This window comes from Drosophila takahashii, chromosome 2L (genome assembly GCF_030179915.1).
Source record: "Drosophila takahashii strain IR98-3 E-12201 chromosome 2L, DtakHiC1v2, whole genome shotgun sequence".
NCBI lineage: Eukaryota > Metazoa > Arthropoda > Insecta > Diptera > Drosophilidae > Drosophila > Drosophila takahashii.
This window is the reverse complement of record NC_091678.1, coordinates 25,616,573-25,642,588: the sequence shown is the minus strand read 5'-3', so window position 1 is coordinate 25,642,588 and position 26,016 is coordinate 25,616,573. Positions and strand designations below refer to the sequence as shown.

Below are 26,016 nucleotides of genomic sequence, written 5' to 3'. Positions count from 1 at the left end.
AGCCCTGGATGCCGGCATTTAATTAGTTGTTATAAACCTTTCCCAGTTTCTTAATTGGATAACCAAGTGGGAGACGGAGCTGGAATGTTTGCCAAACGATTGCGTCTGAAGTTGGGATTAGGAGTCTATTAAAATGGCTTACGAATAGTCTCTAATCCCATTCAGTTTACGTTCCTTCTTTGTCCGAAAAATTCCTAATACCTCTTTAGATTTTTAGTCTTCATTGGTGCATCTTTAGTGAGAATGCTATGGTTTTAGGATGGAGCTTTAATTTTTGTATAGGTAATCCTCCATATCACCGCTTTTTAGTTGCCTTAATTAATTAAAAGCACTTCAACCCTTTTAGCTTCCTTAGACCATCGTCTTGTAAACTGTTTTCTTATGTCTTTAAGGTGTCAGAGCTGAGTCATTAGCGCAGACCGCCCGCAAAAGTCACGAGCCATAAACTGTTAACTGGTTTTTCCGTTAATTACTTAGGGACACGCGCTTTGTGTAAACACTTTATAAAATGGCAATTTGCAGTGGGATCGGCTTGGCATCGGCATCGAATTCGGGGTCGGATGGTCCGCTTAAATCGCCCGTGAACCCCGCGAAGACAACTCGCAGGCGCCGCGAAATAATCAATTAAAAGTTGCAAATTAATGGCGACCAACTAATAAAGCGACGGACAGAAACAGGACTAGGACTTGGACAGTAAAATGCTTCCTAGAGCGTTCTGGCAATTTAATAAATTAAATAACTTTACGCGGCGTTTCGTTTTGCGGTGGAAGGGAGTGGAGTGGGTCTCCTGGAGGAACAGGAGGAGCTGCTGTCAGGTGGCGCATGCATCAATCAAGTGAGAATTGGATTGCAGAAGACATCCTCTCCCCGGCTTCTCCCTTTCCCCCTCCCCCTACCACTACCATTTCCATTCACGTTTTCCTGCCCGGCAGGCGTAAAAGGGGTCAATGGCTGTTTGACATGCAAAGCACGAACGGGAAACCAGGAGGAGTCGAACTGGAGGTGGAATGGGGTGGTGGCGCATGACCGAAAAGGATTAAATTATAAAACAGTTGGAAAAGTAGCTCACAAGCAAGCATTGCACCCGGCAATCCAGCCAGGAGGAGCTTAATTGAAAAAGCTAGTAGCACCAGAGGTGGAAATGTGAAAAGCGGGACTCACCTTCGGCAGTCTGCAGTCCAATCAGCTCCGAGTATTCACCCTCTCCGGCGGAATTGAAGGCCTTCACCCGGGCATTGTACATCGAGTTGAAGTGCAGGCCGTCCACGGTGCAAATTGTTTCCTTGCCGCAGTAGACTTCCTGTTTCGAGACGAGATGAAGGGATGAGAAGGCAATCAAATTAAAGTTCTGGGTTAATAAATTGGAAGATGACAGCTATTCAGTCAGCCAATCAGCAGCTCGATTCGGCTATTCATTAGTTGTTCTCGCATTCAGTTCGATTTACTCGTTTACACGTTACTTTATTTCACATTGAATAGATAAACAAATATTTTAACAGGATATTTCTGGATATTATTAATTTTTTAGTTTCGACAATTATGTTAAGACTTGAATTACATAATTAAAAAATCATTAAATTCATTATTATTTTTTTTTTTTTAAGTTGAGTATATATCTTAATGACTTACCCTAAATTCTCCACCGCTGCCATCATCCAATTCCAGGACATAGCCCTCGACAAATGAATGATTTGGTGGCTGCCACGCAACGGTAACGGAATTATTTTCGGCTGAACAATCCGATGGCAGAATAGTTGGTGTCATGGGTGCTGTTGGAAAAACAAGGCAGTATTGTTAAACTTTGCTACAATAAAATCAAGAAAGGACCAGAAAATACCCAAAATAAGTGTTAGTATTGGGGAAAAAGAGGTTGTCAAATAATAGAAAGCCAAATTATCAGTATAACTAAGACAAACACCACAACCAATAAAATAGTTTCAAGGACAAGCAATTGATCCCTTGTAGAACCAAAACGGTAATGTCAGCCGTGAGTTACACTTAGTCGTTGGAGTTTCATTTTTTATTAATTGACCGGAGGGCGCCACGCCTTTGAGTCGTAAAATCAGGGACATAAAACCGACGCCTCGCAATAAAAATTCATGACACAACACAAATGGCGAGGCGAAGTGAAGCGCCTAAAATTATGCCACAAAATAAACATAAAAATGACGACACTTTTGGCTGTGTTTCGGGATTTTCGCTCCCTTGGGCCAGGCATCGAATTAAAAAGGCGCCAAAAGCTGTCAAATGCCAACGAAAAAAAAGCGAGGTACAAAAGTAAAAAGTTTAAATCAAGGTGCTCCGGCAATCAGGCTAAAAGTGTAGGGGATAAGCCTAAGCAGCCGGCTTGAAGAGGGTCAATTGCGGGGGAAAATACCAAAAAAGGCTAAGGTACGTAAAAATAATAACCATATAAAACGAAAAATGCGAAATAAAAGCTTAAGCATGAAATAATGAAGATGGGGAATGAGGCGGGAAGAGGAGTCAAATGAAAAGCGACAGGCAAAAGGAAAAAGCGGCGTAAAAAATTATGTCACTTGAAATGACATCGCTGACCACGCCCACCACGAAGCCGCCCCCGAGGGTTGACAGGCTGCGGTAAGGCATTTTTTGACATTCGCCAGGAACCGGAAGTGAAACCGAAAATATTTGGACGCATTTTCGGGCATTTTGTTTTATTTTTATTCTTTTTTACCCCAGCTAGTGGCTTAAATGAAAATGAAAAATTATTATGCGTAGGCGTGTGCCCGTCAAACGGAAGAGGCAAAGAACGGAAAACAAAGGCAGAAAGCAATGGCCAAAATCCATGAAAACAAAATGGCCGACGAACCAAGTCGATGTGTGAGTGAGCAGGCATGGATGTGTGTGTGTATGAGTCAGTGTGTGTGTGAGAGTCCAAAAGCACCAAAAATCAGTTTATCCCAGAAATTAAACTTCACGAGTTTCTGTCATGTGTGCAAAAACTTAAATTGTGTATTGATTTTTTCATTTCATATTTTTGCATTCACGTGATTTTAGTTGTTGCTCACCTGCCGGACATCTTTCATCTCCATCTTTGACGGCTTTAGATGGTTTTGTTTTTCAGTTTTATGGGGGTTTCATTTAAATGAGAGCAAGCGGCACATTCAAAATGAAAGGGAGATGCAAGAGAAGCACAAAAATGTTAGACATATCAGATGCATACAGTTTATAATCTATTTTAATGGTTATCTCGGTGAGCCAATGTGCACTATCCGATTTCAACACTTTCACTTTAATTGTCGGGAATCAATTTCTGGGGTTCCTTCGCTCGAATGTTGTCAACTCTTCGATTTTTCCCGGCACTCCACTAGTTCTAATTTTGAAACCCCTTCTCCTGGGAGTTCCCCAAACTATTTTCGAGCCCCTTAAGTTCCAACTCTTCAACGGCCCTCGATTGAAGGGCTCTTTCCGCTGTTGTTTCGAGGGCAGGTCGAGTGTGGGTTCTGTTTTTGTTTATGTTTATGCTGCTGTTTATGCCAGCAGGGTGGCCCAAAGTCACACCTTTGGCCAAGTGGGAGGGGGTGTGTGTGTTTGTGCGTAATTAGTGACAATATTTATGAGGTGAGTTTGCTTGGCACATACAGTTGGTCTCAATAATTCACCGGTGGTTAGAACATTATATTACAGAACATGAAGTTTGGAGCTCTATTGCTCTACACTTAAATACTTTATGAGATCTAAGCACAGTTTAAGATCACACTGCCTATAAATACATCTAACATTGGTTTTATACTTTTTTCTCATTCTCAAAATTTATTTAATCTGCATACCTAGCTTAACTAGCATTGCTATTAGTGTAATTATCAGTAAATATATCAACATTTTTTTTAATTTAGCCGTCACTCACCTTTCATCTGGATAAAGTTCAAGTTATCTATGGCACGTGCCAAAGCAGCATCATCGAGGGTCAAATCCACGATGGGGGAAACTCGAGGGGCAGCATTGGTGACCTCTTGGTGCCAGGTCATGTCCGTGTTGGTCACTCGATTAATAAGCATGGAACCCACCTGAAAAACAATATGAAGACTTTATAGATTAAATCCTTAAAAATTAGTTAAATGGGCAAACTCACCTGAAGAAAGGCGGCGCTGTCAGTCTCTTTCAGAGCTTCGATGCAGAACTGAATTAACCCAGTGGTCTGCTGTAATTTTCCAGTGCAGTTTGACTGTTGATCCTGTGAATACAAAATATAAAATTATAATTATTGAAGTTATTTTAGCTATTTCATTTTGATGAATATATATTGATTTTTGTTGATCCACAAAATGAATAACAAATTGATCACCAAACATACCTTCAGTATCCTGATCTTGGTGTCCTTGTCATTGCGAATCGCCTCCAGCAGATATTCGCGTCTGTCGTGGATGGCCTGAATCAGAGCCTCGCACTGGGCGTGGACAAGTCGCTCGAACTCCATGCAGGATTCCTGTTTGCGGATGAGTCAGATTTTAGCAGGATGCCGCGCTTTTGTCGCCGGGCGCTCACTTACCGTAACTTTGTCGCTCATGCCTTTGAGGCGCTGGATGAACTCGGTCGTGGAACGTGCCTTCTCCGACAATTGTTGCAGATTGTGCGAGAGCTCCGTCTGCAAAATAATACGGACGAAATACAAAAAATTATTCTCGAGGACAATGACATCAGCGCGAAAATTAAAATGAAAAACAGAGCAGGAATGCAGTGCGCAGTAATAAAAGTTTACGGCTTCGGTTACGGGTTCTTTTATGGCAACTTTTAGTCACGCCCGCGGTGACAGCCTGCGCTGGTCATATGATTTCTTTCCTCATAGTTACACGTCAGAATCAAGAGCTTTTCCGAGGGGAAAATTCATTAAACAAGAAAGCAACAACCAAGCCAGACCGCAAATAAATCGCTTGAAAAATAATTTAAACAAAGCCCAGCGCCATTGTAGGCGAATAATAATAAATAACACGCAAGCCTTTTCATTTCCATTCGCCGACATTTGCAAACCTCATTTGTTGAATGTTTTTCGGGAGACAATGTTGATGTTGCGGCATTGGAAACATTTGCACTTGACAGTGACATGACACGCCACGCCACCCAATGAACAATTCAATTTTCATCAGCGCGCAATTTGCTCGGCAATTAAATTGCTCATACGCCCCCGCGCCGCCAACAATTTCAATTCATTAGCATTCGTTCCCGAATGCCCAGGATCAGAATCTTTGTTTGAAATGCCATTCTGCTCGGAATTTCCCCCTTTTTCCGGCCCGTTCCCCCTTTTCGGGCCTGCTATTGCCCGCAGGACACTTTGGCATGAAACCCTCGCACAATTATTGTCCAGCTGGATGTCGAGGAGCTGGCTGGCTCAAGTGTCTGCCAGACGGGCTCTGGAATACAGAAATTGGAGCGGGATCGAGGATAGAGTCCCCCATAATAACCGCCCCGGGCATTTACATGCTTTTCACTTTTCCATACAAAACAGAAAAACAGCCAACGACGTTCTGTTTCTGCTTCTGTTTCCCCTTCCTTGAGCCTTTGTCAGACACGGCGTATACTCATTACCACTTTCTGCGCTTGTTTTCTGATAATTTTATTCTATTTGCTCTGCTCCTCTGTGTGCATTTCTGCCACTGCTTGTCGCCTTTGTTTGCTTATCAAATCAAAATAGCTGCAGGTACCCCAGGATGATGGCCTTGCGACCAAGCGGGAAAAGAGTGTTTTGTTTTGTTTCCCCGGTTTTATTACGGCTAGATAAAATTAGTCGTGTCGGGTGAAAGAAACTTCTAAACATTAAAGGTGAGTCAGAAAGAAATGCCTTGTTTTTAAGGGGATATCCCTTATTTGAGTGTATTTTCCCCTAATTAATCTCAAAGAAGTACATATAAATAAGAATTTGTATAGAAAACAGCTTAGAAATCCTTTCAAATCGCTCGAAATTCTGTAGTATTAAATCCCTGTAGCTACGCATTTCACCCATAGACAACCAATTTGATAGACAGCTCCCAAGAACTGATTTAATGCATTTGCGTTCATAACTCGCCCAAGGATCCGAGTACAACCCCCAAAATCAGCCCAATTACAAGGAAGTATTTTGTAGACAGGCCCTCATAATGAGTTGGCTCTTCCGCAGCGAAAAGGGCAGCTTATGACGATTACATTCATTAGCCGAATGCCCTCTCCCCACTTAAGCGCTGCCCATTTTCCATTCCCGAAAATGAACAGACAGATGGCTAAGCGTCGAAAAGTCGGCAAGAGAAAAGCTGCTGAAGGTTGATAGTGCGGGGGTGGGGCGGGGAAAAGGGATTTTCCGAGGACGGGGGAAAAGTGCCGGCCAAGAATGCGCAACGCGGGCGGCGAACTGTTGAAATTTAATCCCTCAAGGGTTGCTTCAACGCTTCATGCACAATGCAGATGGAAATGGACTGGGAAACCAGAGGGTTGGGGTTCATTTTGAATATGAAGTGGACGGACTAAAGCCGAGAGTCTGTTTTGCATTGATAAGCTGCCCGCTCCTGTTGCTCCGCGTCCTTTTCAAAATTTTTTCGCCAGCCATGCACAAACATAGCTTCCTCGTGACTTTTTATGACGCAGTCCCATAAAAATACACACCAGGCAAAACTTTTATCAGCCAGTAAAAAATAATAACAACATGACATGTTTATGCTCCGCAGACGCAACCTCTTTAAAGTTGCCACGCATGCAAATCGTGTAAATAATTTAAGAACCCTCTTCTTCGGAGCCACTGACGTGGCCGTGACACATGTTCCGCGCGGGAGACAAATAAATTATTAAGTTGTTAAGAGACCCGGCCAACAACGGCAGTCACTCACATTAATATGATAAACGCTGCAACAATGTGCTTTAAGTGAGCGCCAGAATGGGCGACTTGAAAAGGAAAGTCAAAGCCAGATGGGACAAGAAGTGGGTAATGGAATGAAATTACCTATTAAATTGCCAGCATTAAGTTGCTTATGATGCAGGAAACATGTAAAGGTACCTTTAAAATGTTCGTAAATAATATTTAAATGTTTATTTGAGAATTATGATATATTACGGCTATGTACGGTAAATTCGAAATGCAATTTTTGTCTGCCTGTCCCATAAAGATACAAGATTTCTTAATGGTTAATAAGAAAATATAAATAATTTAAGATAAAATATTTACTCTTCCAGTTTTTTAAATTAAGAACAATGTAAATTACTTTCGGTAAAATACCTTTAAGAAACCAGTTAATAGAAGTGAAATCTTTAAATTGCAACTTAGAAAATCAGTAATTTTGAAGAGTTTTCCTCAACATTTATGTTGCCATTCTCTTATCGCCTCAAATAAAAGCCAAATAAGTCTGCGTCCGTAACTATAAAGATGCCAGATTTCATCTCTCGCAAATGGCAACCGGCCAAAAGGCAGTACACAAGCGTTGACAACATTCTTCCCGCCCAACTTCAACTTACCTAGCACACCAGTGCTGCCATCACTCAGCTTGAAAAACAGGACAGATAAGCCAAAAAAAACCGGGAAAAAAAGGACAAAAAAATTTAAAAAAGGACAAAAAAAGGGACAAAAGTAAATGCGCCTCCATTTTTCTGTTTTACCAATGGGTTATATAATTACTTAATTTAAATGGATTTTATATTAAATTCAACTATGTAATGACCTACTGCGCCCGACTCACATCTTTCTTTGTTTGATCATTTTACCATGGTAAATTTTTGTGCGTATACGTAATAATCTAAAATTATTAAAATAATAAAAGCATTTCAAGTAACTATATTGGTAATACAAAAAAATGCAATATCTGCGTCAAACCCGAATAAGAGTCGTTAAAATCTGAAATTTGTTTCTGATAAAAAAACAGAGAGTAAAAATTGAGAAATTTTTAAAGTGTTTTCCTCTTTTTTTGCTACAGAAAAAATCGTACTATAAAGAAAATCCATCAACTGCTTTACGTCTCTTTGATAATTTGTAAAAATAATTATTTTTTAAGTGCCGAACTGTAAGATTGATGGTTAAAAAGGCGTTTTAGCATATAAAAACAGTTTACACACTTTCGACTGGCAAAAATAACACTCAAAACCTTATTTTTGAAAAAAGGACAGATTTCCGGATAGGGGATGTTTTAAAACTTTTCCGGATAAACCCGTTAAAAAAAGGACAGATCTGTCCGGAAAGAGGACAAAATAACAGCACTGTAGCACACGACATCGCACAATTTGTATAGTTAACAGGGGCATAGGCTGGCCAGAGAAAGATTAAAATCGCAGACTTCGTGGCGACATCGCAGTCGTGAATTCAACAGAATGTTGCTTGGCGCCGGCAGTGGCAACAAGTTGCCAGCTACTGTGCAGTGGGATTACACTAGGCAACAACAAATTTGTTAAGAAAAAACCGCCTTTCTCATCAAAATGTATTTTATTTTATTTTAATCAGTTTATAATCGTCCCTTCTATTAAAGTGCAGGACTTAACTCAAAGATAAAATCGTGCAGGCCAGTGCTGCAATGTAATGTTGCCCATAATTCAGTTGCACCAACGACGCAGTTCTGTGCTATAAATAAACTATATTGTGCTCGGATCGTGCCGCAGACTGAGGTTCATTAGTTGCGTGCTTGTTGGCAGGGAATTAGCAAGCCAGATCAGAAATCGCAGTCTCCGCAGCCATTAACTTGGGATTGGGCAATATTGGCGAGCCAGAAAAGGCCATAACTTGATAGAGCTGAAAATCCGACGAATTTCCCAAAACGAGAGCTCATCATCAGAGCGGGGAAACGATGATACATGTCATAGGATAGTGGCCAATATTTATGGCGGAGTGGAGTGGCAGGGACGTGACAACGACTCAAATATCCGACAAACAGGTGGCCAGGCAGTCGGGCTTGAATTATAACGCATTTAAGCCATAAAGCCGCGGATATACGAGACCCGCTTAAGTAGCTCGTGTTGCCGGCACTCTGGACACATGTTCGCCCCTCTTTAAGCCCCATCCGAATATGGTGTTTGGCATTAACGCACATAAATAATATTTACAGCCATTTCGTGTTGCACATGCAACACGTGGCCCTGACGATTGAGTCGTTGATGCTCTTCTTACGGTGCAAACAGCCTAAATGGCCAAAAGATTTAGCCACAAAAATGATGGCGTCTTACTATGGGACTTGGCAGGGTGGGACAGTGCTAATGAAAATTAATTTTTGCGAAAATAAAATGATCATAAATAAAATTGCAGCAAATGAAAGACCATTAGGCTTTAATATAACATATTCAGGGGTGTCACAGAAATCTATTTCAATTTAAGACCAACCAAATAGTTGGATTAGAAACAAAAGTTCCTAAAATCAGAACAAATTTAATCCGAAACTCTAACAAAACTTTATAGGTTCAGTGACACCGACGCTTTTTCTTGGTTGGTTTCCAAACCAACCGTTCCAAAAACCGTCGACTGTTTATGTGACACCCCTGATTATTCATAATTTTAAATTAAATTAAATAATTAATATGTTTTCAAAAACTTAATTTCGTTTCATTCTTTAGTATTGCACGATATCAATATAACTCGTTGAAGATTATTAGGGCTTTATTTTTGAGAGCCAATAGCTCACTTATGAATCACCCTAATCGAAACCGTTAAAGTGAAGAAGTGCCGTCTCGGCTGGGCCTCTCAGTTGGCCCAATAACTTGACTTGTGCTTTACCTTTTGCCGGCTCAGTTTCCCCTTTCACCCACGCACCACCGATCCACCGATACACCACCGCTGCGTCGTTTATCCATTCATAACCACCGCTTTTGCTTCCTTGGCTGTTGAATGTTGACTGCAAACTGCTGGGGCATGAGTAATGTGAGGCGCGTTGCAGCCGCCTTTTGGGGCCCGATAAAAAGCTTAAAATACAACTTACATTCTGACAAGATATGAATTTTAAGCGCGCGTCCCATTGATTTATGTGGCAGTCAAAGGAAGCGTCTGACGGAGATGGTTTTTTAAATTGGATTACGAGTCGCTGGCTCCGTCTGCGGAGTTTCTGCCTGGCCTGCATGCCAAGTTGGCGATTAAAAAGGAGTCAAGATGTCGGCTTATTGAGCCACTGGTTCCTCTAATTAATTAGTGACTCCGGCAAATATCATTTGCAATGGCAAAGATAAACAAGATTGGAAATCAGCATGGAAATAGACGGGAAAGCGGAAAGGAAAGGCAAGGAAAGCAAAACAAAGAGCAAATAAACAAACGAAGGGGAGTCCCCCGGTGGCGATTGATTGCGATTTGGCGTGGCGCCCCCTAGTGGGCAAAACAGCACAGACAAACAGACAGACATTCGGAAACCGCAGAATCTAATTTGGAAAACGTATGTAGAATTCGTAGAGCATGTGGAGTCATCTGGCAAAGCAGCGGATCTATAGTCAACAAATGCCACCCGGGGGTGTGTGAAACAGTATTTGAACTACTCGTCGGGGAATCCAACGGAAAAGGTGGAGGCAGCGAAGGGGGCTGAATGAGTGCGCAACAATCAAAATATTTTCATGACAAATTTAAAACAACAGAACCGTGAAGTGGAACACGTTGCCAGCAGTTGGTCAGCAGCACATTTGCTATAAATAGTTAACAAGTTGTGCACAGGAAAAAAACTAGATATGAACATGAGAAGATATGCAACTATTTGCACTTTATTTTGTAAAGTTATATTTATGGGTAACCCAAGCAGATTTACGAAAAATATAACGTATAACGTTGAAAGCAAGTTTAAATAGTCATTTACTTTCAATAATTTTAGTAGAGAATTATTATAGTTGAATTGTTTTCTGTGTGGGCCAGCCAATCGAGCGGAATGGGACATGAGAACGGGAAAACTCGAGACGGGAAGTGGCCGAGTCATGACCGCAGAGGGGTGAATCCTTGAGGAACTTTCGATCCATCAAGTAAGACTGCTAATCCCCTCGACCGAAGGAGCGACACACGTGTCTGCGTTTACAATTCATTACGAACGCCTCGAACCTAAGCCCTTTTGCGACTTTCGGCTGACCCAAAGTCAATTTCAGGCTGACTTCCAGCCATTCGCCGGTTGACAACCCCATTGTCCGGGTAACTCAGAATGCAGAACGGCAGCTGGCCGAATGCAGCTTGGCGAAACTGAAAGCCACTTAATCTCGTCGGCGGAAGAAAGTCAACCAGTCTCCATCATTACTTGCGCATAAATTAGGATTAAGGCAAGACAGAGACAGGGTCTCACTTCTGCAGAAATCATATTCGCAATTTTGACCTTATTTGGATTTGCTTCTCGGGAATGCCGGCTCCACTCCTTATACGGATGGTCACTAAGGGACCAACTAAGAAGCAATTGCCAATCTCGTTCTTTCCACCTAATTTGGGATCGTTATATTCAGCATACGTACATTTGAAAGCCCCACGATGTTCCCCATCATTTTTTCGGCCACTAATGCGACAGAAAGTTGCAAAAAAGCTCGTCTGTTATGCATTTTTCTGACACATTCCATATTCGCATTAGTAGCGCTGACATTTCGTGTCAAATTAGTGACATTTAGTGTCATAAAAGTGCGCAAATTGCTCAGGCAAAAATGGGGGAGCTTATATTTCAAAAAGAAGTATTATCATAGGGGTGATTTTATGTCGTGCAGTCATGCCAAAAAAAACTCGTATGTTTATACAAATGATGAAAGCAACGACATAAAGGGGATCATTAATGTCATCAAATATTTGTTTCAAGGCTGACAAAAAGTTAATCTTAAGACATGTTTGACATGAAATCAACAGATTAAAATTCTTTTATCTCTTCCAATACATATTTAATATCCAACTGAATTCTTAAACCATTTTTCTAATCTTTAAATGTATGCATAAACCGCAGACCGGCATGGAATACGAATAAAACATTATTTTATCAACCCAATCGCTGCATATTTTTTTTGAAGCCGTAGAAAAATAAACCCGATACGAAAACAGAACTCGGAAACTTTTTGCGTTGTTCCAGTGACAGTTGCAAACATTTTCGGTGCCTTCTTTTTTCGGCTATAGCGATGTTTGTGTTGGGTATTATTATTTTTATTCTGATTGTCACAACAGCAGCAGGGCAGCCCAAACTGGTTTTCATTTTGTTTGTTATTGTTATTGCTGTCGGATGCATTGTTGTTGTTGCGGTAGTCCTCTGTTAAACATGTTTGACACGGACTCTCGTGGGATAAGTCCCCCTATTCCGGAACCCGAGCCCGAATCCAAGCCCTCCTGCAGCATCATGCGAGTAAAAATAAGTTTGGTTAGCTGCGGCCCGCAGAATTTGCTCCCCCAAAAAGGGGCAAAAAAATAAATAAAAAAACAGCAGCAGCAGCAACAATGCTGCAGAATTTCGAGCTTGGGGGAAAACCCAGCAGAACCAAACCGAACTGAATCCAGCGGCACCAAACGATCTGGCAGTGACAAGCCGCACACCAAGAGCAGCCAGCAAAATGTTGACAGCCTGACAAACCGGCGGGCAACTGGGAAAGGGAGCGATTTCGCTCCTCCTTAATAATTTAATTTGTATAAATTTACCCAATATGTCAAGAGCCCATCAATTGGCTGCTAAAACGGGAGTGGACTCCCTAATTAGCCAAGCATTCCTGTCACGGAATTCCTTTGCCGATGGTCATGGGTATTTGAAAACCGTTTAAGAAAGTTAAAGCTATAAAGAGTCGTTTTTGTTCTGACTGACTCAATATGAAGGAACATTTTATAATACGAAAGTAAAATATATTAAATTGATATATGGGATCTAAAAGTTCCAGTTACCTAAAAGTAAAATGTTATATACGAGACCCTAACTCTCATTTTCCCTTAGCCAATAAATACCGCAAATCAATTTTTAAATTTACCAACTAATAAAGTTCTCCCCTTTCCATGTAATTGGCAGAGAAAGTGCAATAACCCTGTAGTTTTCTTTATTGCTTTAGGTGTTTTGTTTGCTTTCTGCCACCCAACGATAAGCGACTGCCCGCCTCGTTTAAAAATTAATATTTACACTGATTTCCTGGCACTCCAGCTCGCCACTGCGATATTGATGGCTCCCATAATTTGCCTGCTCGCATTCTGCACTAAATGTCCCACAAAGTGGTCTGGGCATGGCTTCCAGCTCGAGCCCGCAGTGGGGATTGTGACTTCGAGATGTGACTTTAAGTGTTATGGGGAGCGGCGGCCATTTGGACGGGGTCCCGGCGACGGGTTAAGTGCTGGCTAAATGCTGCCAGTTTCGCATTTCTTTCTGCCGGCCATAAAGCGAGAAAACATGTTAATTGAACCGGGATCGAAGTGGATACCGCAGATTGGGAATGTAAACAACATCGATGGAGCGTGTCAAAACATGGATTATGCAGGTGGTTACTAAACTGTATCGATTTGTTGAGCACTCGAAAGAAAAAGTGGGGAAAGCCATTATTATTTAATCAGAAAATCAATTAAAATAGTAATTTCAATTTGTTTTTAAAGCCGTCCAAATTATTTTATGTTTGGAAAATATTAAAATTATTCAAAATAAAAAATCAGTAAAAAAAATTATGAAAAAAATTTCAAAATTTATGATTTCATAGATCATTTTCTTAGCATACGATTATCTACAGAGTAAAGCCGGATATCCATTGGAAATTTTACTAAATTTAATTATCAATTATTAACGTTCTGCAAATTTATTCCCAGTGAGTGAACGAGGTTACCATTTTCCGCACAAGTGCCTAGCAAATTGATACATTACCCGCCGGCCAACTCCCCATCCAAATTCCCCATGAGCATCCACTAAGCCGAAAAGTCAAATTGAGTAACCGAAACCGGGCATCGAAAATCAAGGCGCAACTAATTTGCGAAATGTCAAGTGGTCGGATACTCCGGTTTCCGATTCCAAAGAGCTGATGCCTGCGATCCGCTGACAATGCCACCTACGTAGCTACGTAGCACAGTGTACCGACACCGACACTCACACTCGACAACAAAGCACCGAACAACAACTGGCAAATTTGTGAAGTGGCTGGAAAAAATTTCACGTATTTCGACAACGAAATTTGTTTGTTGTGCGACGAAAATTGTTCGAGTGCCGTCGTTTCACACATGCTACCAACAACAAAAACAACAACAACAAAAGCAGCAGCATCAGAAGAGCACCAGCACCTACAACAACAATGGAATCAACTATATATAGCAACAAGTTATTGTTGTTGTTGTTGTGGGGCAGAGCTTTTGCCAACCGAAATCCTTTTAAGCTTTAATGGCATTTCATTTCGATAAGGAAATTTGCTAAATAAATATTTTGTTGCATCGATTTCGCTGGAAAGGTTGGCCCAAAAAAAGCAAAGGAGTTTGTCATCCAGAGGTGAAATCTGATCGGGGAATCTGACTCACACAGATGTTTTTTTGTGATTCAATTTGCAAGATGAGTCAGCGAAGAAAGTTGCTAAGAACCAGGTGAAAAAAAAATCATAACAAATCTTAAAAATATAGTTACAGCAAGATGGAAATAAATCTTACACATTTTCAACTTCAATAACTCCAATTTTAGGCAATTAACTTACTGCACAAATGCTAAAACCCCTTGGCTTCTCAATATTCCAGCTTAAGAACTCATGAAAGCCGCAAATTGCTTTGCTGGTAAGTTGATTTTCCATTATGCGGCTTCATAAATTAAGAAGCAACCCATTTTAATGGCTGCACGTGGTCTCCTCTCAATGGGGGGAAATTCCCAGGACTCGCAACTTTATGTGAAGGCATGTCGATGGCAATGGAATGGCGAGAAGAACCTTTCCACACGTACTGCTTTTTGTGGATCGCCTGGCGGAATGCAGCCGAGTAAACATTTTTAATTGCATTTAAATACGACATTTATTTGCATGTAAAATTAACGCGAAATGCAAATTACTTCATGCGATGGCAGGGCGCATAAATATCGTCGAGGGAGTTGCGGAAAAGGGTCAGAGCAAACAGAAAACTCGGGGCCCAGACAGAATTGGAGGCCTTATGTTTCCATTGCGGTTGCGTGGGCAACAGCAACGTCAACATCAAAATCAACGGCAACAGCTACGGCAAAAGCCAACGAACAACGAGCCAGGCCAACAGTGTTGTGGTTTCTGGCTTATGTTTTTAGCACCCGCAGGAAATGTTGCCAAAGTTTCCTTGGTCGATGGCTGAATTTTTAAAGGCCTCCGGTTAACGTGACATTGAATTGGCCACGCTGGCTCCGTGGGAATTTCGAAATTCGAGCTGACAAATGGGCAACCGAAAGCCGCAGGGCCAAATGCAATTTAATAGGCCATAAATCAGCGATGAATGAAGACGTTTTGAGATGAACAAGCATCTCGTTTGCCAGAGAACTGGGCCAAAGCCATTTGAGTGACGTATGACAAACAGAATCGCATCGCATTGCATTGGCCATTGCCCAGCAGGCCTCAATTAATTGAAAATGCTGCCAAAGTGTCAGAATGCAACATTATTCATTAGGCCGGCCAGGCAATTATCCGGCTGATATATATTCGTCGGTCGGAGGTGCAGATACTGACAAACAGTTTTGACAGCCGCAACTGACAGTTTTACAGTTCGCCTGCCCCGCTCATTTATGATTTTTGCCGAGTTTTAATTAAAACTTTCGGCCGCCGGGAATGAGGCAGCTGATGCAGAAAGGTTTCCGGCTGACAAGATGATGATTTGGAACCCGAAATCCTGACCCTTACTCCCGGAATGATGCAATTTCTCATGCCTCATCGATGCATTTTATTTCGTGCGCCACGTGACCCGGGACATTCTGAATTTGGGCCTTTTGGCAGATCAGATGAATGCGATTCGGTCGCCGGCGCGTGTTGCTACATAGATTTATGGCCAGGCAAATGGGATCGAAGTGTGTAAGCCGATATCGACGGGGAGGCCTTCGGATTGGTAATTGAATCTTCTCACAGAGATATAATCGCGATATGATAGGGCAAACATATTGAAAGGAGCCTTAAAAAGAAGTATCACTTAATTCATTCGCATTCAAGTTGTAGACGCCAATAAACCTAGTAATACTAAATCCCAATATTTTTGTCAATATTATTTTAAATATACAAAACTATTTAAAACTCTCGCTGTAACATTTGTGTCCTACGAAATTTATATCTTCAGATATTTTAAATTACATTCACCGACCTAGACATTTTTACAAATTACTTCCCCTGTCAAACGAAATTCGCCCCACCGAAAGCAATTTTTTCTAATTAACAAGGCAAACCAAAATAAAAAGGAAAAATATTTGAAAATTATCCAAGTCATATACGGCAGCCGAAGGAATAATTTTACGGAACTGTCCCATAAATTCCACTAATTGAAAATTTTCAGTGGCAGGGAGTTATTACCGGACTTCTTCCCCCGCGCTCACACATGTCGGGCCTCATTAAACATTTCATAACAGGAAGGGTCGTAAAATATGTTTACCTAGAACCGAAATGCTCTGCTAACCGAAAGGTATACTATTAGTTCGGGTTTCCAAAACCACCCTTGATATTCAGACGAACAGGAGGCGCAACTACGTAGTTAGGCGAAGTGTTAATGGGACACGCAGAGAACTGTGAGAGGAAACTGAAAATCTTCAAAAGGCAAGGGAAGATGGAGAAGTATTGAAAAATGTGCGGCGTACGTTTTGTCATCAGCATCAACCCTCCTGAAAGACCGAGTATCGGGAAACAGAAGCTGGGTGCCCAGAATCGGAACACATCTGGGAATCGGCGACGTGTGCATTTCAAAGCGGGATAATGTGCATCGGTCGGCGGCAGAGACGCGTGCTGAGGCTTCGTCATCGACAGATGTTTACCAAATTGATTACGATATATTCCGCACTATATGTACAACAAATATTGAGGGGGATTGAGCGATCCGTAAAGTGCCCAATTGCTGACGAGGGGATGAGTGAAAGTGCAGCACTTTCGGGCGACCCATTGTGAAGTTAACGATATTGAAAGATTAAATCCGGCTTATCCGAGTCTCCGGGGCTGCCAGGCCACAGCTCGGACTTCCTGGCGACTCCGGGAAGTCGTTCACTCGATTATGCAGGGGATTAATCTCTCCCGGGAACGGAGAACTGCATTCTGGGTGTTCCTCGTAAACAAAGTTTATGCTGCTGCGGTGCGGCTAGTCTTGGTTTTGGTCCCATAAACAATTCCCCGACGCCATAAACACCAACTGACGCCGATGGAATCGGCAAAACATATGCAAAATATGGCGAAATGGAAAAAATGCAATCAGAAATACACAACAACTGACGCCGTTGAGGTGGCAAGGCGAATAAAATGACAAATGCGTCTAGCCGGGGAAAATCTGGAAAATCAACCCGGAGAATGGGGAAACTTTGTCGCACAAAAAAGCATTCCCAAGATAAGGGATTAAAGTCGACTGAAGCAGTACCTGGATTTTCCTGCCACCTCCCAGTTTTCCAAGTGTTTTCCGGGCGCTCCTGCACGTGTGCTCAAGTGATTCCCCTCGCTGTTGTGTTATTAAAAACGAATTATGAATTATGTGTGTTTTTCATAATTCCTCATTCATGGCCTGTGTTTTTCTTGGCTGTTGTCTATTGTTGCCGAGCGTTCTGATGAGCTGCATGGATTATATTTGGGTGCCCCTCTGCACGTCGTAGTTGCGGCACAGCCCGAACACAAAGATAAGGCACATTTGTAGGGGATTACGGTTGTGGTGGTGGTGGTGCCCGGAAAACTCGGAAAAGCGGGGGCCAAAAAACAGAGGGAAACTTTAGGATAATAGCAAAAAGGTGCAAAGGAGCGGTTGGAGGCGGGAGCATATGGCATTCATACGACTGAGATTGGATGGGATTAAACTTTGCAAGGGGTTTTTCCTGTAAGTTGGCAGCTTAAGAAATATTTTTAATTTTACAGAATTACTTAAAGTAAGTAGGGGTTCTTTTGGAGATACGATGCCAAGTTTGAGGCCTTCATTTTTGGTTAGTATTTTTTGATGGCTCTGGATCGAGCTTAATAAGAATAGCACTCCATCATACCGAATCCAATGAAAAACCATTACAACTTCTCACATATCCTCGCACTGAGAGAAAAAGGGGTGGAGGCCCGAGAGACTGGCAAGAACAAAGCGAGCGGGGAGCACAATGGGAACTAACACACACTAACCGCATACAATTACGAGTGCATTGTTCGCCTTTTGTCCACTGAAAAAAGAGAACTATTCGGATACTCAAGTGCTTTTCAACACTTTTCGCCGGGGGAACGGGGAACGGAGGTCGCAAATGGAGGTGTGCTGATGGTTAGCGCAATTAGAGTGCGGTGACAATGACACAAAAGCGCGGCGGAGCATTAAAATCGCCAGTGGAGGCCCAGGAAGTGGCGGGGGTTTAACAAGCGTCCTTTGTTTGGGCCAGATCTCAACGGACACTCCGCTTCGCAGTTGGTTTTTTCGCACAGTTGCCCGCGCTCAATCGGCAAACTATGAAAACAAATCGCTGGCAAATGCCTGTCTATCGCATCCCCTGTTAAAGATCCAGTTCCAAAAAACAACGGCGGAATAAAAAATATTCCACAATATTTGCATATTGCGAACGGGTCGACGGGTCAAAAAGGGCAGAATAGAGGCTATAGCTTTGATTGATGAACATGTGCGACGAATTTTTGGCTTGGTTGCTCTTTTTTATATTTTGCAACTCTTTCATTTTCGGGTTTTATTTTTTGGGAAGCATGAAAAATTCAGTTGACATTCTGTTGTTCGTTGGTTTTTCTGTTTTCCGTTTTCGGCTTAAACGAGCTTGGCCAGTCTAAAATTTTGATTACATTCAACTTTGACCAGACTGTTTGCGTGTGTCTGTGCTGACCATTTTCAAATAGTTGCAACGTTTAGTTGATTAATAGCCGCAGAGCAACGTGAAAAAGCGGGGGAATCCCCGAAAAGTGGGGGATCGTCCAAATACGGGGAGCTTTTAGTTTAAGCCCTGAACGGGCTTTTAGCAATTTAACGCACAGCTTAACAGCTGGCCAAAGCAAAAGGGATAGGAGAGGAGGGGCGATGGAAGGTGTGTGGAAGGTCGGAGGTCGAGCAATTCGGGGTTGACCATGTCGCATCACCGCTCGTCTCGTTTTGTTTGTCTATCTCGGTGGTGTGTTGTGTTGTTGTGCCCTGAGTGTGTGTAAATATTGACACTGCAGGTGGGCGTTTTGGGCCAAAATATCCGAGGGGAAAACAGCCCGGAATCCCGGGCAACCCCAAGAGTCCAGACAGATAGGCCAGGTCCTTGGGCTAGAGGTTAAAGTCTATCCGAGTGTTGAGTAACATACCTGCAAAGCAAAGAGAGAAAGTTTTGGTTTTAGTTTTTTGATTCAGCAGAGTAGGTTTAAATAGATAATTGGAAGTGGTGGTGTAAAGCAATCAATAGGCTTGATGAGGAATGTTTTGACCTTCATCTAACTATTTTACTGCAACTTCTGAAACCTCTGAGTAAAAATATTATACCCTGGAAGAAGTCATCCAAACTTTTCATTAAACCATTAAGCTGCCAAGCTTTGAAATCACAGCATTTTCCTACAATGAGGGCATGGAATTTTTAATTAAGTCCCTGCATGCCCAACTTTGTCATATGTTCATCATCTGCATAACTATTATTAAAAGCCCTTGCCCACCCACATTACGGGCTCTTCAAAGTTCATTAAACCCCGAAGAGTGAGGGAAACAAAAGTAGTGTAGTGAGAGGAAGCCAAAGTTCCCGCATCCCCGGGCCAAAGTTAATCGCCAAACTATGCCAGAAATCACGTAACCCTCCATTAATCAAGGCAAAGTCATAAAAAATTCTCACATCTCCCCCAGAACTCCCTCGTTTTTTACGCCTATTTAACTGGCATTTCCGCACTCCTCCGGAGCACCAGTCCCAACTCCTCGAAAACTAAATGCAACATTAGTCAAGTCAAAGACTTTGATTAGATGAGATGCGAGCCATCGTTTGGCTGCATTTTGTCCCGGGGCCATTCCATTTAATTATTTTGACAGACACTTGAAGATGAAAATCCACGGAGGGCAATGGGCGACGGAGATGGTTTTTCAAATTTCCCAGCTGAGAGATGGGTATTCAGTAATACATTTAAAGTGCTTCCCGGGGTCGGCGACAGTCGCTAAGTGAGAGACGCGTGTCTGCCGTTGGCCACAAGTGACATTACATAGTAAGCAGGCACCGACTATTGATGCCTGGGAAGAGGGGTACCAACACTTCAAGTTGGGATATTTTTAAATTTACTGAATTTAAAATACAAATTTGAAAATAGGTTAAGAGGTGTAATATTAATATTACTACAATTTCTGAACTTATATTTATATTTTCCAAATCTAATCTATTGGTTATCCAAAAATAAAATTTAAAAAAACCAATTAAAATGTATTTATTAGAATCTTGAAGGTTCTTCCTTTTCATATATTTTTTTAAGAGTGTACTTTTTAAAAACTGAAGTGCAAGACGAACGGCAAAAGAGCCCATCCATAGAATCGGTAGTGGGAAAGCCAATTTGGATGCGCTGCCTTCTGCTTTCCAGACGTTGCGTAATCAAGAGAAATTAGTTTTCGACGTGCTCGATTGGTTGCCCCACCCACTGGCCACTTTTCACCTCCCACTTGGCACTTCCCAAGGCCCGAACACCCAATCCCCATTCCCCGATACCGGTAACATCTTGTCTGAGATGGCTAAGAAAAGACGGCGTCGGCGAGATGCTTTGGCTAATTTTGAAAAATTGTTCTGCAAAGTGCCGGCGATCCAATGTTCGGGATGGATGGAGGCAGCGCATCATCTTTAAAGTTCTTGCGCTCAGCTTACAAGGGCTTTTCCCGCTTTTCCGCTCCAACCGGTCAATTGTACGGTGTGATTAATGCCCAGATCTTGGCTGTTGATTTTCGAGTGCATTTTGACATTTGATGTATTGCATTGCTTCATACTCTCTACTCTGCATTTCTTCCACTCGCCTCGTTTTGTTTTCCCGCCCCACAACCTCCCACTTCTTTGGGGAGCAGACTCGTTTGCAGCATTTGCTATTGTGCCATTATAATGAGGTTTCGATAACTCCATTTGTCTCTGTCTCCGGCAGATTTTTCGGATATGCCCGAATTGTCTTTGGCAACAGATGTTGGTAAATGAGCAGAGACTGCAGCGCCAAGGGAAATATGACTGTTTGAAATTATTGTTTGCGTATTATGACAAAGTTTATAAAAACAAAATATTTTTAAATGAATAAATTACTAACAAAACTAAATTTTCATTTATTTTTATAACAAATTTTAGGACAGATTAAGTTAACTGTTTCGAAATATCCACACAAATCGCAAAGTTATTTTATTAAAATGTTAAACTCAAATATGTCCGCATCAATTGTAATAAAATATTAGCCTCGCTTTATTTTATTTAAGCCTCTCTCAGATGGCAATCTCTATAATCGATTAGAGCAAATTAGTTTCTCCCTTTGCACTTTATTCGGGGCCAAACAAATTGTTTGTGCTTGTTGCTCTCGCATTCAAAAACTTGGTTCTGCATCCTGCCCCGCCGAAACACTTTGGCATTACAAATGGCAACACATTTTGTCTACAACGGAAACGGATATTAGTTGCAGTCTGGCAGACACCCCTGACCCCTTGACCCCCTCGATTCCCTGCCGCCGGGGAGCACAACAAATACGGCGCGACTGATTCGATATATAGCTGGAAATCCTTCGGCGTTCCTATTCCTGCTGCTCTTGTTGTTGGCCGAACAAACACGTTTGTCAACCGACAGGATATGCAGGCAGGCGACAACAACAGCACAGTGCAATTTGGCAACTTCGGCCGGCGGAGGGCGCCACATGGCAGGACGATTACCCCCACTGCCACGGGCCGAAGGATCCCTTTAATGCGCCCTTGATAAACGAGCCGCTCAGTCGCAGGACCAGGCCGATAATAAAAACTACAAGCCCAAGCCGGCCCAGACTGACAAATGTGGACTGTATGGGGATATACACACATATATGGGAAATATCTGGAGCAGATGGAGCCTGCCAAGTGTCCGGCGACAGAGGGCGCCACCGACGCACAAGAAATTATTTTATGGCGCGTAATGTCTTTATGGACCGACAAAATGGCATCCATTTGGCCGAATAATAATATTTAAGCACATTTAAATAAAATGGCACTCCAGAGAGGAAAGAGGAGCCGCAACGAAAACAGGAATTACAATTTGCATAAAATTCATTTGTTTGCCCATTCCGCTCGGGTAGAAAAATGGGCGAAAAATGTAAATGCAGCTTCCTAATTGACATTTTGACTCGCTGGCAGGTCCATTGGAGCAGGCGGAGTCCCGGTGAATGATCCCTGTGCCAGCTGGAAAATCAATTGATTGCCCTGTCCTTCCTCGAAGTCTCTAATTTGTGTTTAGTAGCATGTGGCATGTTTGTCAATTACTTGGCTCAACTGCTGTCCTCTTCGCTTCCCGCTTTTTTCAAACTCTCCGACTCTGGCCAAATGTTTGCCTACCAATTCGCAACGGCCCACAGTGCGTATGTGTATTATTTCCTTGGCTACGTGCTCTCACTTAGTCCTGGCCATTTCTCTTCCTCCTCGCCTCCTCGGTGCTGTGCTACGTGTGCGACATTTTCGAATAGCCAGTGTAATTATATTGATTAGGATGGGTTCGGCACACAAGACATTGGGTCTTGAAAGGGAGAAATTAATTTTTTCCCTCGGGGTGACATCTTTTTGTGTGTGTGACTGGCATTTTGAGTGGTGTAATAATGGTGAAGCGAAATTTAAAATACCAAATACTATTATCAATATAATTTTACCACTAGAAGGCAATTTAATATTTGTAAAAATAATAACCCCACAGCGACCTCATAAATTAGAAAAACAATCATAGCAAAGCAAGCAAAGAAAAATCGCCCATGGTCCATAAAAAATTAGCGACAGCCACATTTACGTGACTTGTCAACTAATTACAATATTATGTCCATCCGTCTCCTGGCAGGATATCTCCAGACCTTCTTTCTTCCGCCCCCCCTCAGCAGGTAATTAACGCGTGTCATTTATGCGTGTGCAGGAGGAAAAAATCCAGCCAGGGAATATCATAAAAACGCCACCAAGACGGAGACACGCGCTCATAATTTGTTTTAGGCTCCGCCAGTCATCTTCTGGCTCCTCCGCCACATTCACCTCATTTTTGCTGTCGTTTTTATGAAAATTCCGCAATAAATTAAAAATTATTGCTCCCGCTGCTTTTGTTCTTATGCAGCTTAATTCTTTTCTGTAGCATTTTATGTTAATGTCTGCCATTCGCGCAGGTGATAAAGTTTGTCCATTACTCATTTTGTAGCGCCAACAAAGTGGAGGGTCGAAGATGGGCATCCGCATCGCCGTGGCCCAAAGAGGAGCCAGCAATTTATGCAGGGACATGTTTAGTGCTGCAGATGCTCAGGAAAAGCCTATTTGTAGAAGGATGACAAAGGCGCTGACTTTTGGAGATTAAACATGGCCTTATGCCCCGCGGGAATCCTGGTGAGCTTATGCGCAGATTGCTTTCATTTAACCGTAGCTCGATTTAATTAAATAAACCAAGAGATTTCAGGTACCATATAAAGTACAGTCTAAGCTAACAATGTCTATGAAAATAGTTAACATTTATATTATTTGCATTGCATAAATTGTAAAAGTACAACATAGTTTGCCAAATTTCTCTGCGAAACTCGTCCATCATTTTTTGAAGCTCATAAAAAGTTACTGGCGTTTTTATAGGTCACACTGGGGAACTGTTAATCTATTAGCTGGTCGACTATGACTTTTGACTTTCTTTTCATGGCGCGTTATTCCCTCATATATATTCCGCCCTCTCCGATTCCCTTTACCCTAATCAAAAGCGGAAAATAAAAAGAAATAAAATGGAAACTCATTATGTGACCCGCTCCCGAGGTCCTTCCGTCGTCGAACCAATTTCTTTCCTTATGCATTACGTCTCACTTTTATCGAAGGCAGCACGCAAGGCAATTTCGCCACACCTCCAAGGAGAAGGATACTACGGGATACTAGGATACGAGACGGTTTAAAGGAATGGTTGGGAAAACACTGGAGTGGTCGGGGGTAAAAGTGTAACTCCAGTGAAAAGCCTTTTCGATTTCCACCGAACAAAAAACGAGCGTGACAATACCAAATGTGACTTTGAAAATTTGATAAATGACCCAAAAGTTCCAGACGCAACTTTCGGGGGGATAACTGTTTGGGTTCGATGTCTGGAAATGAAATAAAACCCAAGCCATAAACGAAGGGCCAAAAGCGGAACTGAAGCGGCTCACGCAAAAGCCAAAGAGAGCCGGATGAATGAATGAATGAATGAGTGAGTGAGTGAGTCAGTGGGCGGTATGGGAAAAAGGAAAACCGACCAGGAAAACTCGCGACACTTTTTCTTTTGACAGCCGACGACGTTGGAAGGGCGAGACAAGCGCCACATGTGCGTCGCCTCCACTTCTGTTGATTCATTTAGGCGGCTGTGTCGTCAAAGTCAAAGAGTGGAGATACTTTTCCTTTCTTATTTTTCCCGACGTGCCACGCCCCTAACGAGCCTTCTCACTCGCTCGCTGAATTGGCCTTCTTCGACATTTATTTTGTGCTTACTTGAGATACTCTTAGCTCCTTTTGTGGCGGCTTCAACTCCAACTCCAGCGGCAAATATTGATATTAAAAAATCGCATCACGTCGCTTAAGTTTTTTGTAAATAATGTTGTGGAAAATTTATTACGAAAACGAATGTCTGTGTCTATTGCGGGCGAAGGGAAGCAGGGGCTCTGGCATTTTTCCTTCTTTCAAGGCAGCTGGATAAATGCGATTTAGTGAGAGATTTACGCAGGCAGCTTTGAAGGGGATTTTGTGAATTCTCCAAGAAGCCGAAGGCTTGACAGGTGTCAATAAAGGCAGAAAATAACAACTGCTGAGTGGGAATAAAGGCAGTGAACACGTGGATAATGTTAAGTTGATTAAGCCATGAATCACTGCACCTAATCTTGGGGAATTCAATGAAATCTTAACCCGAGTTTTAGAAAAAGTCACTAATTTAAAGTCAATAGCGGCAAACACCACTCTATCAACAACATTGGCCATCCAACCGCAATCAATTAGCATTATTCATGAGTCGCACGGATTGAAGTGCTTGCATTTGAATAATTTATGTTTGTCAATATAAGCAATAAATTGCAAATGAAAGAGACCCGGCACCCGAAGGATGCATAAGCCACAGAGAAAGGAAAGAATAATAATATTTTCAATAAATAAAAAGCGGCCAGCAAATATATATTATTCAAGAAGAAAATGTTTATGAGGCGACAAACTGAGGAACGCAAGAAATATGAGGGCGAAACTATGGGAAAAACCTGATTCAGCTGGGGTTAGAAGGCTGCAAAATTGAAAAGGACAAGTTAAGCGGCCAGGACCACAACAAGGGAAACAAGTGCTCGGCAAAAGGATCTGGAACCGGGCTAATAGAAAATGGGAAAATGGAAAAGCGGGACAGCAGGACAGCGGGGTAAACGAGGCAAAAGCAGCATTATAAATCATGTCTGACTACTCGGACCAGGATCAGCGCAGGGAACTGGAACATCCAGGAGGGACACTCGCTTTTTTCATAAAAACCAACTAAAATAAATACACGACAAGGGGCAGACGCAGAGAGCCTGATGAGAAATAATGGCGAAAGGAAAAAGCGACAAAGTCAATTATGCAGGCAACAGGAAAAGGAAACACAAAGCCAAGGCGTCCTGCGTTGTGCTTTAATAAACTCAAACTGCCATTTGCAGAGCAGCCTCCGGACTCCAGACTTCGGACTTCAGACTCCAGACGGCATTATTGAAATATTAATGACCTTCGGCATTATTAAAAAAGGCGGCAGCTATCCGGCGGCAAAGTTTGGCCGCTTTGAAAATCGAATTGCAAATTGCAATCAAAACTTAATCAGTTTAGAGGCTTAGACGAGCCACTGTCCTATTTCTCCCGAGCTCCCTTCTACATCTTATATCTGCTACATATTTGCAAAGCTTTCAATTAAACAA

General features: G+C 42.2%; 1 protein-coding gene across 2 annotated transcripts in view; it reads right to left on the bottom strand.

The window, feature by feature from the left end:
* Trim9 (E3 ubiquitin-protein ligase Trim9) overlaps window positions 1-26,016 on the bottom strand; it is an 83,941-nt gene that overhangs the window by 3,795 nt on the left and 54,130 nt on the right. Inside the window, exons 2-8 of one of the 2 annotated variants that reach the window (XM_017139556.3) lie at window positions 4,511-4,606; window positions 4,316-4,447; window positions 4,094-4,195; window positions 3,869-4,028; window positions 3,030-3,062; window positions 1,630-1,769; window positions 1,162-1,300 (exon numbers count right to left, since the gene is read on the bottom strand). In XM_017139556.3, coding sequence (XP_016995045.2) covers window positions 1,162-1,300; window positions 1,630-1,769; window positions 3,030-3,062; window positions 3,869-4,028; window positions 4,094-4,195; window positions 4,316-4,447; window positions 4,511-4,606 — 802 coding nt within the window. The remainder of the gene's footprint in view (window positions 1-1,161; window positions 1,301-1,629; window positions 1,770-3,029; window positions 3,063-3,868; window positions 4,029-4,093; window positions 4,196-4,315; window positions 4,448-4,510; window positions 4,607-26,016) is intronic. The other variant, XM_017139557.3, reaches the window with a different exon arrangement.